Raw genomic sequence first — 17,663 nt, 5'->3', positions numbered from 1 at the left:
ACAGCTAGGGTTACAGATGTGAGGCACCAGCACCTTAGGTGTGGTCTCAAAACACAAAAACAAAAATACCCCCACAAATTAAAGCAGCCACAGTCAAATCCACTATCCTTTTCAAAATCTGAAATTTTTAGACAAAAACCATTAGTCTAAGTCAACCTCTGAATATACTAATCACATTTTAAATACTTTAGTCACAAAAATTTTAAAAAATTAAACATCTTAAATCTACAAACTTTTAAGGGCTAGGAGGCTCCACCACTTACTAATTACAATTTAACTTAAAATGCAAACAATAGGTCAATAATAAGACAATATTTCACAAAAGAAACTTGTTTCAAACCAATTAAAAATAAAACAAATATGAATCTATGGTGATGGCAAAACCAAACATTGGGGGTAAGGAGTTAGGGAAAGTGAGAGTACAGGAGAATCAATCTGATTAAACTATGGCACATACATATATGAAATGCCACAATAAAGCCCCTTTGATTAATATAAATTCTAACAAAAATAAAAGGTGAAACATACTATCTGGGGTATGGGTACTTGTGGAAGAGAAACAGAACAGAGGTCAAAGAGAAAAGGTGAAAGAGGGTGAATATGGTCAAAATATTTTATGAACGTGGGAAATACAGAAATGTTTATTGAGATCGGTTTGGGAAGGATGGATGAGGGAGTGACGGATGGGGTGACTCGGATGAAGGCACACTATATGCATATATGTACAATGAACTACCTTAAACATAATTAAGGCTACAAAGAAAACATAAAGTAACATTTCCTTTACCATGATAACAGTGTAACTACTTACTTCAATTTGGCAAGTCTGTTCCTGGTCTGATTAATTTCCTTTGATTTACTATGAAGCCAGTCTTCAAGTTGTTTTTTGTTAGGAAAATACCCCAACAGTGCAGTTAATTCATCACTGTGCCTAGATTTTATTTTTCTGATTTGTTCATCTTTGTCAGCCTATAGATAAAATAACAACACCCCCCCACACACATAATGGTAAAAATACAGCCTGTATCTCTCTCTCTCTCTCTCTCACCACACACACACACACACACACACACACACACACACACACACACTAATTGAAATGCTTGACTTAAAAACTATGAAAATGTAAGATGAAATTTTTAAAAAAATCTATCATGTTGGCATAGGGCATTATTTTTAAGCCAAAAGAATAATCCTAAATCTACAAAAATTAAAAACTTTTGCATCTTAAAAGTTAAAGCAAGCCAGGAGCTGGTGGCTCATGCCTATAATCCTAGCTACTCAGGAGGCTGAGATCTAAGGATCATGGTTCAAAACCAGCCTGGGTAGGAAAGTCTGTGAAACTCTGATCTCCAATAAACCACCAGAAAACTGGAAGTGGCGCTGTGGCTCAAGTGGTAGAGTGCTAGCCTTGAGCTGAAAAGCTGAGGGACAGCACCCTAGGTCCAGAGTTCAAACCCACCAGTGGCTCATACCTGTAATCCTAGATACTAAAGAGACTGAAATCTGAGGATCACGGTTTAAAGCCAGCCTTGGCGGAAAAATCCCCATGAGATTCTTTTTTTTTTTTTTTTTGGTGTGTGTGTGTGGGGGGGGGGGGGGGTTTGGTTGTGGGGCCTGGGCACTGTCCCTCAGCTCTTCAGCTCAAGGCTAGACCTCTACCACTTGAGCCACAGTGCCACTTCCGGCTTTTTTTCTTTTTGCTTATGTAGTGCTGAGGAATCGAACCCATGGCCTCATCATGCAAGGCAAGCGCTCTACCACTGAGCCACCTTCCCAGCCCCCCCATGAGACTCTTATCTCCAATTAACTACTCAAAAACTGGAAGTGGTGCTGTGGCTCAAACAGTAGAGCATTAGCCTTAAGGCACAAGAGTCTCAGGGACAGTACCCAGGCCCTAAATTCAAGCCCCACAAATGTTAGGGGGGAAAAAAGTGAAAGCATCTGGGAGCTGGTGGCTCATGCCTATAATCCTAGGTTCTAAGGAGGCTGAGATCTGAGGATAACGGTTCAAAACTAGCCGGACATTAAAATCCATGAGACTTATCTCCAATTAAGCACCAAAAAAAAGCCAGAAGTGGAGCTGAGGCTCACGTGGCAGAGCACTAACTTTGAGTAGGGACAGCATTCAGGCCCTGAGTTCAAGCCCCAGCAATGTCACACAAAAAAAGTTAAAGCAATAGTTAAAGCATTAAGACTTGTACCCATAACTATTTAGGATAAAGAGACCAGGAGGTCCATGGTTCAAGACCACCCTGGCAAAGAAGTTTAAAAGACCCTATTAAAAACAATAAAACAAATGCTGTGCATGGTGGCCTACACCTGACATCTCTGCTACTGCAGAAGCATAATTAGAAGGATCATGGTCCAGACTAGCCTGGTAGAAAAAGTGTGATTCAGAAAAAAAATGAGGCTGAAAGTGTGTTCTGCCTAATTCAAATCCCCAACCTACCACCAGTAGTTCATGCCTGTTATTAATATCTGGGAGACTGAGATTGGGTGCGTTGTATTTAGAGGCCAGGCCTGACAGAGAAGTTGATGAAATTTACCGGTCCCCCCACCCCCACTTCTCAACTGAGAGCTAGGCACACTGGCACACACCCGTTATTCTAGCTATGATAATAGCCTAAAATAGGCAAATTGTGGCCCATGTAGGAAATGAGACCTTTTTTTTTTTTGGGGGGGGGGGGTCCGGTCGTGGGGCCTGAACTCTGGGCCTAGGCGCTTTCCCTCAGCTCTTCAGCTCAAGGCTAGCACTCTACCACTTGAGCCACAGTGCCACTTCCAACATTTTTTTTTTTTCTTTTTGCTTACGTGGTGCTGAGGAATCAAACCCAGGGCCTCATGCACGCAAGGTAAGCACTCTACCACTGAGCCACCTTCTCAGCCCACCCCCCTTGTTTTTATTTTGGACGGTGGTGGGACTTGAACTCTGGGCCTGGGTGCTGTCCCTCAGCTCTTCAGCTTAAGGCGAGCACTCTACCACTTGAGCTACAGTGCTACTTCTGGTTTTCTAGTGATTTATTGGAGATAGGAGTCTCACGATCTTTCCTGCCCAGGCTGGCTTTGAACTGTGACCCTCAGATCTCAGCCTCCTGAGTAGCTAGGATTACAGGCGTGAGCCACCGGCGCCAGGCTGGAAATGAGACTTTATCTTAAAATATGCAATGCAAAAAAGGCTGAAGCATGGCTCAGTAGTAGAGTGCCTGCCTGCATAGCAAGCTTGAGACTGAGTTCAAAATCTGATAAAGAAAAAAAAATTAACAGTAATATTCATGTTATGTTTTTGTATTTCTCTATTAATAACTTTTTGTAACTAAAAAGTAAGTTTTGAGGCTGGGAATGTGGCTTAGTGGCAGAGTGCTTGCCTAGCATGCATGAAGCCCTGGGGTTCGATTCCTCATTGCCACATACAAGAAAAAGCCAGAAATAGTGCTGTGGTTCAAGTAGTAAAGTAGTGCTAGCCTTGAGCAAATGAAGCTCAGGGACAGTGCCTAGGCCTGAGTTCAAGCCCAGGACTGGGAAAAAAAAAAAAAAAAGTTTTGCTGGGCTCTAGTGACTGTAGTAATCTTAGCTATTTGGGAGGTTGAAATCCAGACCAGAAGCCAGTCCAAGCAGGAAAGACTCCATCTGCAAAATAACCAGCAAAAAACTCAATATTGCTCAAGTGGCATACAGCAAGCAAACCTAGTGAATATGAAGCCCTGAATTCAAACCTTAATATGGGAGATTAAAAAAGGTAAAGTTTTACCAGGCATTGGGTATATCCCTATAATCTCAGCTACTAGAAAGACTGGGACAGAGGATCAACTTGAATATGGAATTAGGCCACCTTAAATAACACAGTGAGCATACCTTAAAAAAAAAAAAAAAAAAAAAAGCCAAGGGCTGGTGGCTCACACCTGTAATCCTAGCTACTCAGGAGACTGAGATCTAAGGATTTCAGTTCAAAGCCAGCCCAGGCAGGAAAGTCCATGCGATTCTTATCTCCAATAAACCACTCAGAAAACTGGAAGTGGCATTGTAGCTCAAGTGGTAGAGCACTCGCCTTGAACTGAAGAGCTGAGGGATAGCACCCAGGCTCAGAGTTTAAGCCCCATGACAGACCAAAAAAAAAAGAAAGAAAGAAAGAAAGAAAGAAAGAAAGAAAGAAAGAAAGAAAGAAAGAAAGAAAGAAAGAAAGAAAGAAAGACAGATGACATTTTGTGAACAAATGCAGCAGTAGTACTCACTAGACACTATATTGAAAATGAACTGTGGGTGGGGACTGGAGGGAAAAACTAAGAGGTATACTTAAAAAAACCCTAAGATATGTACTCATTGCCTGATTTATATAACTGAAACCCCTCTGTATGTCACTTGAATATTAAGATCACTTACCTCTAAATGTAAAGCCAATACCAAATCAATATTTCGTTATAGAAACTATTTTAAATGGCAGCCAGTATAATTAGAACCAAAAGGAAAATCCTACTTTGTCTTTGGACAGCATCTCCATCTGGGTGCGAGTAGTTGTATGATGATTTAACTGCTCCATCTCCTGGTCCAGTTTACGCAAGGTCCTGTCTAGGTCTGCCTTCTCATTTTGAAGGCTTATGACTTCTGTTTTTAGGGTTTCTACATTGCTGTCTTTCTCAGCCTTGCTTAGTTCACGTTCCTAATCAACAATACAAACAAATGTGCAGGTTTAGATATTCTCAGCCAAAACTAAGGACAAAATATATGCAAAATTAACTACTACTCAGAAATAAAAATATTATGACTTGTATATAATAAGAGAAAAGACATAAATATTCTTGAGAGAGCCAGATGCTGGTGGCTTATGCCTGTAATCCTAGCTACTCAAGAGGCTGAGATCTGAGGATCAAGGTTCAAAGCCAGCCAAGGCAGCCAAGTCCTTGAGACTCTCATCTCCAATTAACCACCAGAAAACTGGAAGTGGCACTGTGACTCAAGTAGTAGAGTGTAGCCTTGAGCTGAAGAGCTCAGGAACAGTGCCCAGGACCAGAGTTCAAGCCCACAGCTGACTTAAAAAAAAAATGCAGAGCATTAGCCTTGAGCTGAAGAGCTGAAGGACAGCGCCCAGGCCCAGAGTTCAGGCCCCACAACTGGACCCAAAAAAAAAAAAAAGTTGGAATTGAGGAGGAGAGAAGAAGAAAGGGGAGAAAAGGAGAAAAGGAGGGAAGAGGAGAGAAGGAAGAGGGAAGAGGAGCCAAATGAGAGAGAGAGAGAGAGAGAGAGAGAGAGAGAGAGAGCGAGAGAGTGCGTGCAGTGGGAGTCTTACATCTGAGAATGAATAGAGAAAAAAAAATGCTTGAGAGAAAACTCTTACCCTTATCTTACTAGGTTATAATAAGATAACTAGTAAGTAATCCTAGAAGAGTCAAAAAGAAAAAGTGAGAATCAGAAAAAAAGAAGTTTTAGTAGACTACTCTCAATCAACATTTAAGTATTTATTAAATATCTAACACACCCACTTCCCGCATGTAGATATTACAAAAACAGTGTGATGTGCTCCCCCTGACGGTGTCTTCCAACAAGACAATGTTGTGAGACAATGCTAAACTGGCAGAAATGTGTTGTAATAGTGAGAAAAACTAATGTTTACTTAAATGATCAAGATGGGATTTAAGAGAAAACTGTCACTGCTTTAAGATGCTTACTTTGGAAATGGAGATGTGAAGGTAGAGGACAAATTAGAAAAAAGACAACTACTAAATTCTTGAAGAGATTGGCTAAGGAAGTTAACCACAGAAAAATGGAAACAAGGTAAAATAGTCATAAAAAAACAACACTATGGAATCTAAAGGAAAAATACTTGCTTTTATTCTTAGGGAAGTGGTTCTTAGAGGATAGTCATGATAATCACCTAGTTTTGTTGATTGGAACAGCACATGAGCACATGTATCTTTGAAAAGCTTCTTAGATGGAACTGGGGACTGGAGGTATAGCTCAGTGCTAACAGCAACTGCTTTTAGCATGAGGCTCTTGAGTTCAAACATCAGCAACACACATATAAAACAATTCCTCAGGGGCTGGGACGGTGGCTCAGTGGTAGAATGCTTGCCTTACATTCATGAGGCCCTGGGTTCGATTCCTCAGTACAGCATAAGCAGAAGCTGGAAGTGGGGCTGTGGCTCAAGTGGTAGAGAGCTAGCTTTGAATTGAAGAGCTGAGGGTTGGTGCCCAGGTCCAAAGTTCATGCCCAGGTCCAAAGTTCAGGCCCCACAACCAGCAGAAAAAAAAAATTCTTAGATGATTCTAAATTTCAATCCATAGTTTTGAGAACCAGAGATGGATGATTAAAATATTCAGACAAGATTATTTTACATGAACCCTAACCCTCACCCCCACCCTCAGCCTAAAACTAACCTTAACCCTACTGCTAACCTTAACCCTAACCCTCACCATCGCCCTGACCCTAAAATTAAAAAACAATTAAAAAAAAAAAAAAAAGATTATTTTACATGAGATAACAAACAAGGTTGACATTTTAGTCAACCTTACAGTCAAGATACTGTAATGTTAGGGTTAGTTATAGTTAAGATACTTCAAAAAAAAAAAAGATACTTCAGAATACAAGAGTCTAAACATCATATACTTCAAGATTAGATTACTTAAGTAGCTTACAGTTTTTGTGAGTTCCTGGTCCAGTTCAAGAATCCTGTCTGAAGATCCTTCCAACTGCTGTAGTTCGTACTTCACATTTTTCAGTTCATTTTGCTTCTTGCTTAAGATTTCTGATTTTAGCTCAATTATTCTTCCCAGTCCAGTTTTCTTATCCCGTATTTCATCTATCTGTTTTTGCTTCTGAGTTTCTTTTTCTGCCAAGTCATTCTAAATACATAATGTAAGAATGTGAATAATATTTTACCAAGCAATTTATTAACAAAGTTTCTCATTGTATTAGTAACATACATATGCTGAAAAAAAATACAGGAAAAAGTTTTGGGTTTTTTTTTCTTTTAAATGTAAAAAGTATCACATAATATTGGGGGGCATGGCTTATACTTATACTCTTAGCTACATGAAAGACTGAGACTGGGAAAACAGAAGTTTGAGGACAGCCCTGACAAGAAGTTCACAAGGCCCCCCCATTTCAACCAATAAAAAACCAGATATAGTTGCATGTACCTTTCATCTCAGTGAGAAGCATAAATAGAAAGATCACAGTCCAGGCTGGCCCAGGCAAAAAACAAGACCCTATATGAAATAAAGCTAGAGCAGAAACTGCTGAGGATGTGACTCAAAAGGTAAGAGTTCCTAGAGAGCTCTAGGCCTTGAGGACAGAAAGAAAAAAAAAATAGAGATAACTACTAACGGCCAGCAAACTTTGTAACTAACCTTAAAAAATTTTTATTTAAAACAAAATATAGATTTTAGATTTTATTCATATTTTGACCCTTATAAACTTAAAATTTTGCTTTCATAAACCGGGCGCCGGTGGCTCACTCCTGTAATCCTAGCTACTCAGGAGGCTGAGATCTGAGGATCACGATTCAAAGCCAGCCTGGGCAGGAAAGTTCGTGAAACTCTAATCTCCAATAAACACTAGAAAACCAGGAGTGGCGCTGTAGCTCAAGTGGTAGAGTGCTCGCCTTGAGCTTAAGGGCTAAAGGATAGTGCCCAGGCCCTAAGTTCAAGCCCCATGACCAAAAAAAAGAAAAAAAAATTTGCTTTCATAGAGGGTTTTTTCCCTACCTGACAGCAGATTCTGTCCTAAACATTAATCTAAAAATATGCCAAAGTAGACTCATCCAAAAATTTTGAAACTCATGAGAATCTGACAAAAAGAAAATGGAGGGGGGCTGGGAAGGTGGCTCAGTGGTAGAGTGCTTGCCTTGCATGCATAAGGCCCTGGGTTCTATTCCTCAGCACCACATAAACAGAAAAAGCCGGAAGTGGTGCTGTGGCTCAAGCGGTAGAGTGCTCGCCTTGAGCTGAAGAGCTGAGGGATAGTGCCTAGGCCCAGAGTTCAGGTCCACGACCAGCAAAAAAAAAAAAAAAAGAAAATGGAGGGCCTGGGAATGTGGCTTAGTGGTAGAGTACTTGCCTAGCATGCATAAAACCCTGGGTTCGATTCCTCAGTACCATATAAACAGAAAAAATAAAAGCCAGAAGTGGCACTGTGGCTCAAGTGGTTAAGGTCTAGCCTTGAGAAAAAGAAGTTCAGGGACAGTGAGCCCAGGCCCCCAGAACTGGCCAAAAAAAAAAAAGGGAAAAAACAGAGCCAGGGACTGACCTATAATACTAGCTACTCAGGAGGCTTAGATAGGAGTAGTGCAGTTTGAAGCCAGCCTGGGCAGGAAAGTTTCTAACACTCATCTCCAATTAACCAAAAAAAAAGTCAGAAGAGGTGTGTCTCCACTGCTATCCTTGAGCAAAAAAAGCCCAAAGACAACCTAGGCCTTAAGTTCAGGCCCAAAAACAAAACAAAACAAAGAACATGCAAATCTTTTATTTCAAAATCTTTACCATCAGTTGGCTGGCAGTTTCTGCTTCCTTTTCTTGTCTCTCTCTCACAAGTTTCTGAAAATTTTTAATCTGTCGTTCACTGAACGGCCCACGCTCAAAGCCATCCAATTCTAGCTGTGTTGCCAAAGTCTGAATTAATGAATCTCTAGATCGTATGTGTTCTTGATGGCGATCTGCTTGCAGCTGTAGACGACCTTTAAAAAAAAAGAAAAACGGACTGGGATGTAGCTCAGTGGCAAAGCGCTTGCCTAGCAAGTGCAACATCCTGGGTTCAATCCCCAGGACCAAAAAAGAAAAAAACAACAAAAAAAAAATAGTTTAAAAAAAAAGGGGGGAGGGAGGGCTGAGAAGGTGGCTCAGTAGTAGAGCGCTTGCCTTGCATGCCTGAGGCCCTGGGTTCGATTCCTCAGCACCACATAAGCAAAAAGAAAAAAAGCCGGAAGTGGCGCTGTGGCTCAAGTGGTAGAGCGCTAAGCCTTGAGCTGAAGAGCTGAGGGACAGCGCCCAGGCCCAGAGTTCAGGCCCCATGACCAGACCAAAAAAAGAAAAAGAAAAACACTTAGCAATTCTTTCCAATTAACTTTTTTTATTCAAATAAATATCTTTTATTAAATATAAAAAAGGAATACTGTTAAGCACCAAAACTATAGGTTGTTATATTACATGTACAATAAGAGAAAGGTGCCAGGTGCTGCTGGCTCACGCCTGTAATCCTAGCTACTGAAGAGGCTGAGATCTGAGGATCATGATTCAAAGCCAGCCTGGGCAGAAAAGTCTGTGAGACTCTTATCTCCAATTAACCATCAAAAAAACAAAAGTGGTGCTTTGGCTCCAGCGGTACAGTGCTCGCCTTGAGCTGAAGAGTGAAGGGATAGCACCCAAGCCCAGAGTTCAAGCCCCATGATCGACCAAAAAAAGAGAGAGAAAGGTGATTGCAATATTTGGTGTACAAGCACTTAACTCTGAAGTCATGGATGTAAAAAACATAAAATAGAAAGCAATACAAAAATTACAATGCAGTCAAAACAATAATTGGAGAATTCATATTATTGCTATAAATGCTTGCTTAGTAGTTTCTTTTCACTTTTAATACTTTAGAATGTTAATTGAGTATATTTAAGTATTGCAAAATTCCAAGAGCTGGCATGTACAATACACTGTGCATACTATCCTTTTAATGTAGTGGTGGTAAAAGGAACCTTAAAAGCCAAACACAATGTGCTAGTATTTCTTTACAATGTAGATTCACATGCAGCTATAAAAAAAAAAAAAAAAAAATACAAGCTGGGCACTGGTGGCTCACGCCTATAATTCTAGTCACTCAGGAGGCTGAGATCGAAGATCACGGTTCAAAGCCAGCCTGGGCAGGAAAGTCCAGTGAGACTCTTTATCTCTAATAAACCACTCAGAAAACTGGAAGTGGCACTGTAGGTCAAGTAGTAGAGCACTAGCCTTGAGCTGAAGAGCTGAAGAGCTGAAGGACAGCGCCCAGGTCCAGAGTTCAGGCCCCACGACAAAACAAAAAAACAAAACAAAACTAAACAAAACACCAGTATGTCTGGGTGCTGGTAGCTCACACCTCTAACCCTAGCTACGCAGAAGGCTGAGATCTGAGGATCATGGTTCAAAGTCAGCAGGAAAGGGCTGGGAAGGTGGCTCAGTGGTAAAATGCTTGCCTTGCATGCATGAGGCCCTGGGTTCGATACCTCAGCACCACGTAAGCAGAAAAAGCCGGAAGTGGCGCTGTGGCTCAAGTGGTAGAGTGCTAGCCTTGAGCTGAAGAGCTGAGGGACAGTGCTCAGGCCCAGAGTTCAGGCCCCACTACTGACAAAAGAAAAAAAAAAAAAATCAAATGTCAAAGTCAGCAGGAAAGTCTGTGAGACTCTTATCTCCAATTAACCACCAGAAAACTGGAAGTGGTGCTGTGGCTCAAGTGGGCCCAGAGTTCAAGCCCCATGACTGACCAAAAACACCCACAAAAAAAAAAAAAAAAAAACCCACAAAAAAATTGTTAGATAAATGGAAACATACTAAACATAACCTTTTGAGATTTGCTTTCTTTTCCTTCAGTCTAATTCCTTAGAGATTCTTCATTCAGGCTGAAGATATAAATTACAGTAGTGAAAAAAAAAAAAAAAAGTAAATAATTTGTCCTACCCTGTTCAACAAGTAGTTCTGATTTTTCTTGATTGAGAAGCCTAGATTCTTTATTTAATTTTTCCAGTTCACGTTGGCAGTCTATTAATTTCCTTTCTTTATCCCTTACTGTTTTCTGATGATTGTAATATAACTCATTCAGTTGCTCATCACTTCCTTGAAAAACCTGCATGAAACCAAAATAAAAAGTTTTATTTGCCGGCACTGGTGGCTCACGTCTGTAATCCTAGCTACTAAGGAAGGCTGAGATCTGAGGATTGCAGTTCAAAGCCAACCCTGGGCAGGAAATCCGTGAGACTCTTATCTCTAATTAACCACCAGAAAACCGGAAGTAGGGCTGGGAAGGTGGCTCAGTGGTAGAGCACTTGCCTTGCATGCATGAGGCCCTGGGTTTGATTCCTCAGCACCACATAAGAAAAAAGAAAAAACCGGAAATGGCACTGTGGCTCAAGTCTCTGTAGAGCGCTAGCCTTGAGCTGAAGAGCTGAGGGAGAGCACCCAGGCCCAGAGTTCAAGCCCCACAACAAATCAAAAAAAAAAAGAAAAAAGTTTTATTGCCTGATGCTAGTGGATCATGACACTGAAAAGATCTTAGTGTAAAGCAAGACCATACAAACAAATCCCAGAGAATATTATCTCCAAGTAACCAGCAAAAAGCTGGAATTGGATGGAGATGTGGCTAACGTGGTAGAGTATCAGCTATCAGCAAGAAAACTTGAACAAACTAGAGGCATATGGCTCAGAGCCTGCCAAGCAAGCATGGGGGCCTTCAGCTCAAACTCCAGTATAGCCATAAATAAATAAATCCATAAATATATTTGAGCTGGGAATGTGGCTTAGTGGTAGAGTGCTTGTCTAGCATACACAAAGCCCTGGGTTCAATTCCTCAGTACCACATATACAGAAAAAGCTGGAAGTGGCACTGTGGTTCAAGTGGCAGAGTGTAGCACTGAGCAAAAGAAGGTCAGGAACAGTGCCCAGGCCCTGAGTTCAAGCCCCAGGACTGGCAAAAAAAAGAAAAAGAAAAAAAGAAAGAAAGAAAAAGAAAAAAAAAAGAAAAGCTGGCAAGGGCTGGGAAGGTGGTAGAGCACTTGCCTTGCATGCCTGAGGCCCTGGGTTCGATTCCTCAGCACCACATAAGCAAAAAAAAAAAAAAAAAAAAGAATTACAAGAAAAGCTGGCAAGAGTACAACATCCTGAATCCAAGGCCCAGAATGAGCACCAAAAAAAACAAAACAAAAAAAAACCTAAAAACAAAAGCTTTAGTGTACTATTATAGTCAATTTGAGGTATGAATTACAAACCAAATCTTCAAAATCCTTCATTAGTATACACATACAAGTAACATAAACATCAAGATATTTTCCCCTAAATGTAGGCAGCAAAACTGGTTTAAGTCTGTTAGAACATATAAAAAATTTTTATGTAAAACAAAATTCTACTACCACAAACCTTTTCCATTTTCTGTTCCAGTTCGTTGTTATCTTTCTCCATTTGCTTTTTTCGACTATCCAAGGCCTTAATTTCATTGTCAAGTTTCATTACTTTAGCAAGATTATCTTCAATGTCTTTTAGACGATCCTGAAAATAAATAAGTATTCTATACAAATAGAATTCACAATGCTGATGATGGATTTGCAAAGGCCAAGCACTTAATGCGAACACTGAGAAAATATTTAATGCTACTATCAGGACTGTAGAAGAGACAGAGAAATTGAACATCAAAGATAGGAAGTGATATGTCCACAGGCTCTCCTAGTAGATAAAGCAGAAATTAAATTCTACTTTCAACCTCATGCCCTGACCTCAACAATGCACACACTAGTCATTATTCTTAAGATGCTGTGTTGCAATATGTGGAGTATTACATTTTTAAGAATTTAATCCTTGGGGCTGGGAAGGTGGCTCAGTGGTAGAGCGCTTGCCTTGCATGCATGAGGCCCTGGGTTCGATTCCCCAGCATCACATAAGCAAAAAGAAAAAAAGCTGGAAGTGGCATTGTGGCTCAAGTGGTAGAGTGCTAGCCTTGAGCTGAAAGCTGAGGGACAGCGCCCAGGCCCAGAGTTCAGGCCCCATGACTGGACCCAAAAATAAAAAATAAAAATAAAAATAAAAAAATAAAAAAAATAAAAGAATTTACTCCTTAAAAGGCTAATCTTTTTGTTTTTTTTTACAATGCTGGGGATGAAACTTAGGACTTACAGCATGCTAGACCACCAGTGTTCTACCACTGAGCCTCCTAAGTTAAGCTATCAGAATTTCTGAGCAGGGTAGAAACTCACAGTGAATTAGTAATACATTCTGAATCTGTAGGCAATGGAAGGCAATACTTTAGTCCAAATATTTTCAGTCTGGAAATGGTGAGTTCATATCTATAATGCCAATACTCAGGAGGCTTTAAGATCTAAGGATCATGGTTCAAAGCCAGAATGGGCAGTAAAGTCTGTGGGACCTCCAATCAACCATAAAAAGCTCAACATGGAGCTGTGGTTTGAGCTCAGAGGGACAGCCCAGGCCCTGAGTTCAAGCTTATCACAAAGAAAAAACTAACAAAAATGTAATTTTACCAGTAATAGTCATAGGTATCACTAAATATTGTATTCTAGACATTGTACTAGGTGCTGCTACAAATTCTTTCTAATCCTTACAAGACTACATGCTAAGCAGGAAAACTGAAGGACTTTTATAAAACCATACTTTAAGATTAGGAGGGGCTGGGAATGTGGCTTAGTGGTAGGGTGCTTGCCTAGAATGCACAAAGCCGAGTATGATTCCTCAATAAGCAGAAAAAGCTGGAAGTGATGCTGTGGCTCAAGTGGTAGAGTGCTAGCCTTAAGCAAATGCTCAGGTATAGTGCTCAGGCACTGAGGACTGGCAAAAAAAAAAAAAAAAAAAAAAAAGATTAGCAGATGGCTTTCCTAATGTGATGTTTGCCTTTAATTCCAGCCCCAGGGAAGCTGAGGAAGGAAGAATGAAAGCTCAGCAAGACAAATAGAACCTGGAGGGGAAAAAAAATAGGAGGAAGAGAAAAGGAGGAGGAGGAGAATGACGACAAGGACTGGAAGATGTAGTTCGATGACTAAAATTATAAGCTCAGAGTACTGTACAAAAAAGTAAACTTCAAACCTTACTTCATATCACATTCAAATATTAAACTGAGGGACTAGGCACTAGTGGTTTATACCGAGCTACTCAGAAGGCTGACATCTAAGGTTCACAGTTCAAAGCCAGCCCAAGTAGACAAATATGAAGACTCTCAACTCTAGAAGTGGAACTGTGGCTTAAGTGGTAGAACAGCAGCAGTAAGAGAAAGAAGCAGAGCAAGGCCTAATTTCAAGAACCAGAATCATCACACATACATAGACATCAACTAAGGACTGAAGGCATGGCTAGAGTAATAGAGAACTGCCTAGCAAGCACAAAGGTCCTAAGTTCAAAGGTCGGTGTCATCATAAAAATAAACAAATATAATTATATAATTAAATATAATTAAATGTTTATAATTAATGTAAGAATTCAAACAAACTTTCTAGAAGAAATTTTTGTGAGAGACACTGTAACACTAGGTCATACAAAGCTTTGCACCATGAATTTGTGGGTGGAAAAGGAAATTAGAAGCAAGTTATTTCTAGCATTAAAGGGGCCAAGATAAAAGAATAGGGTGTGGTAGGGTGGAAACAAGGAGGTAATCTGTAAATAGAAGGCATGCATCCTAAGAGTTGGAATGAAATCGTCTTTTGGGGAAAGATGCTGGACAAGTGATCTGACCCAAACTTTGAGATTGATGCAGGCTAGAATTCTCCTATAGACCTTAAAAAAAGAACTTTGGAAATCATCTTTTTAATAAATACTTGGGTCTGGGGGTGTAGCTCAGTGGCAGAGTACCTGTACAGAGAGAGATGCAACTTGGGTTCAGTCAGTGTTACAATAAAGAAACTAAATATTAGCTGGGCGCTGGTGGCTCACACCTGTAATCCTAGCTACTCAGGAGACAGATCTGAGGATCACTGTTCTAAGCCAGCCCAGGCAGGAAAGTCCGTAAGACTTTTATCTCCAATAAACCACTCAGAAAACTGGAAGTGGCAGATACTCGAGTGGTAGAGCGGTAGAGCGGAGTGGTAGAGCGGTAGAGCGGAGTGGTAGAGCACTCGCCTTGAGCTGAATTGCTTAGGGACAGCATTCAGGTCTAGAGTTCAAGCCCCATGACCGACAAAATAAAAAAAGAAAGAAACTAAGTATTTACTACCTCCTGCTGGGGCCCCTAGGCACTGGGCTAGGCTCTGAAGAAACACAGAATTAGTCACAAACAAGCACACAAAAGCTTCAACTTTTACAACAACCTTGGCTAGAATCATGTCATTATTCATACAGACTATGTATTAGCACGTAGCTCTAACTTGACATTTCCTAAATGAATTTTTCATTTGAACTATATGGATTCCTTTGGCTGTCTTCAAAAAACAACTCCAATTTTCCTGTCCTTGTACTCATTAATGATCAACAAAGTTATGCTCTTAGCTCTTGTCTTTAAAATAATCAGCAAAAAACAGAACTGGAAGTGTGGCTCAAGTGGCAGAGTGCCACTGGTAAATAAAAAAAGCTGTCGGGCGCTGGTGGCTCACGCCTGTAATCCTAGCTACTCAGGAGGCTGAGATCTGAGGATCGAGGAGATCTGAGGATCGCGGTTCAAAGCCAACACGGGCAGGAGAGACCGTGAGACTCTTATCTCCAATAAACCACCAGAAAACCGGAAGTGGCGCTGTAGCTCAAGTGGTAGAGCGCTCGCCTTGAGCTGAAGAGCTGAGGGACAGCGCCCAGGCCCAGAGTTCAAGTCCCACGACCGACCAAAAAAAATAAAATAAAATAAAAAAATAAAAAAAGCTATGAGAGCTCAAATAAGACTCAAGTTCAAGGCAAATACTGTGGTGTGGGGGGATTAGGAGGGTAGAAGCCAGTCATGGTAGCACAACACCTATAATCTCAGCTACTTTGGAGGTAAAGGCAGAAAAGTCTTGAGCTTGAGAGTAGCCCAAGCTAAGTTGGTGAGAGACTCCACGTCAAAAACAAACAAAAGGGCTGGAGGCAGGGCTCAATGTAAGAGCACTTGTCTCACAGTTGTGAGGTCCTAGTTTCAATCCCCAATATCACAAAAATGAATGACTGAGGAAATGATCAGTATGTCCTAAAAACCCAGAATTATAAGATTAGGTAATTACTATTCAACAGCTAATGATCTATACTATTCAGTTTAATCTTGGGAAGTGGTGCTGTAGCTCATGTGGTAGAGGGCTCACCTTGAGCTGGAGAGCTGAGGAACAGTGCCCAGGCCCAGAGTTCAAGCCCCACAACTGACCAAAAAAAAAAAAAAAGTTTAATCTTGGGCTGGGAATGTGGTAGAGTGCTTGCCTGGCATGCATAAAGCTTTGGGTTCAATTCCTCAGTACCACATACAGAAAAGCAGGAAGTGATGCTGTGGCTCAAGGGGTAGAGTGCTAGCAAAAAGCAGCTCAGGAACAGTGCCCAGGCTCGGAATTCAGGTCCCAGAACTGGCAGGGAAAAAAAAAAAAAGTTTAATCTTTTCCTTCTTCCTCTTCCCTAACAGTTTACCTTCTATTTTCTTATCTTTTTTGAAGTCTAGATTCTCTGGGTAATTTAAAGACTCACCATCTAATATAGACCTAAGATATTACATCTATTAGTCTGTGGTAATTTTTTTTTTTGGTCAGTCATAGGCCTTGAACTCAGGGCCTGGGTGTTATGCTCATAGCTAGCACTCTACCACTTTGAGCCACAGTGACAGTTTTTGAGTGGTTAATTGGAGGTAAGAGTCTCACAGGGACTTTCCTGCCCATGCTGGCCTTAGATTTCCATCTCCTGAGTAGCTAGGATTACAGGTGTTAACCATCCACACTGAGCTTGTGATAATTTTTGAAATAAATATATATTAATATAAAAATAAAGTACTTTAGGCTTAGAGGCATGGCCTAACTGGCACAGTACCTGTCTAGAAAACCACATTAGCACCAAATTAAATACATTAATAGTCAATTGTGTACCTTAGAGGTAAATGCCACTATAGTTAAAACAAAAAAAAATCCTTCGTTTACCAAGTAGCTATTTGCACAAGAATCAATTGCTGTGTATTTAAAAATTGCTAATAGATTTTAAGTGTTCCCACCACAAAAAAAATGATATGGTAATATACATGGTGATTATCTTTGGCTTAACCATTTTTTACTGTGCACATACATTAAAATATCATATTGTATATCACAAATATGTGCTATATATAACTTATTGATTATAAAAAGAAATGAGAGTGGGAGGTGTGGCTCAAGTCATACAGTGCCAGCCGATGAGTAAAAGCAAGCCTCAGACACCAAGTTCAAATCCCAATCTCAAAAAAGAAATAAATCAAATTACCTTCAATGGTTCAAGATCATTCTCATACGACCTGACAATTTCCTTTGAAGATGCTAACTGGGCTTCTTTAGTAGTAATCCGATCACGAATCTCACAAGCTTTTTCCTTATTTTGTTTCAGATATTTCAATTCTGTTTGGCATTCTTTTACTTTCTGACCTTGTGTCTGACGGACTTGACGAAGTGTATCTAAAGCTTTAATGTACCTTTGAAGATAAGAAATAAAACTTCTGGCTAAGTAAAATATAGTATAGCCAGGCATTAAGGTTTATTTAGAGGTGAAGCTGTGGGCTAAAGTGGAAGAGCAACTTCTGAGGAAGGAAGCAAAGCAGGTTCAAGATTCAGGAGTTCAAACCCTGGTATTGTCAGGAAGTTACAAAGTTACAAACCAGCCTGGCACCAGTGGCTTACACCTGTAATCCTAGCTAGTCAGGAGGCTGAGATCTGAGGATCACGGTTCAAAGGCAGCCAAGCAGGAAAGACTCTTATCACCAATTAATCACCAGAAAATAGAGCTGTGGGTCAAGTGGTACAACATTCACCTTGAGCTGAAGAGCTCAGGGACTATGGCCAAACCCAGAATTCAAGCCCCACAACCAACAAAAAAAG

General features: G+C 40.5%; 1 protein-coding gene and 1 non-coding gene across 2 annotated transcripts in view; one reads left to right on the top strand and one right to left on the bottom strand.

Annotated features, from left to right (window-relative positions):
* LOC138807895 (DNA repair protein RAD50) overlaps positions 1-17,663 on the bottom strand; it is a 70,937-nt gene that overhangs the window by 39,314 nt on the left and 13,960 nt on the right. The window contains exons 5-11 of the mRNA XM_069993704.1: positions 17,056-17,260; positions 12,085-12,213; positions 10,633-10,798; positions 8,476-8,669; positions 6,631-6,837; positions 4,475-4,657; positions 812-969 (exon numbers count right to left, since the gene is read on the bottom strand). Of these exons, the coding sequence (XP_069849805.1) occupies positions 812-969; positions 4,475-4,657; positions 6,631-6,837; positions 8,476-8,669; positions 10,633-10,798; positions 12,085-12,213; positions 17,056-17,260 (1,242 nt within the window). The remainder of the gene's footprint in view (positions 1-811; positions 970-4,474; positions 4,658-6,630; positions 6,838-8,475; positions 8,670-10,632; positions 10,799-12,084; positions 12,214-17,055; positions 17,261-17,663) is intronic.
* Trnaa-ugc (transfer RNA alanine (anticodon UGC)) lies at positions 12,532-12,601 on the top strand. Its single transcript has one exon. It is a non-coding gene; the product is annotated as a tRNA-Ala (tRNA).

This window comes from Dipodomys merriami, unplaced genomic scaffold (assembly GCF_024711535.1).
Source record: "Dipodomys merriami isolate MVZ:Mamm:240054 unplaced genomic scaffold, mDipMer1.0.p SCAF_44, whole genome shotgun sequence".
Classification (NCBI taxonomy): Eukaryota; Metazoa; Chordata; class Mammalia; order Rodentia; family Heteromyidae; genus Dipodomys; species Dipodomys merriami.
Note: the sequence above shows the minus strand (reverse complement) of the source record. Positions and strands in the feature narration are given on the sequence as shown.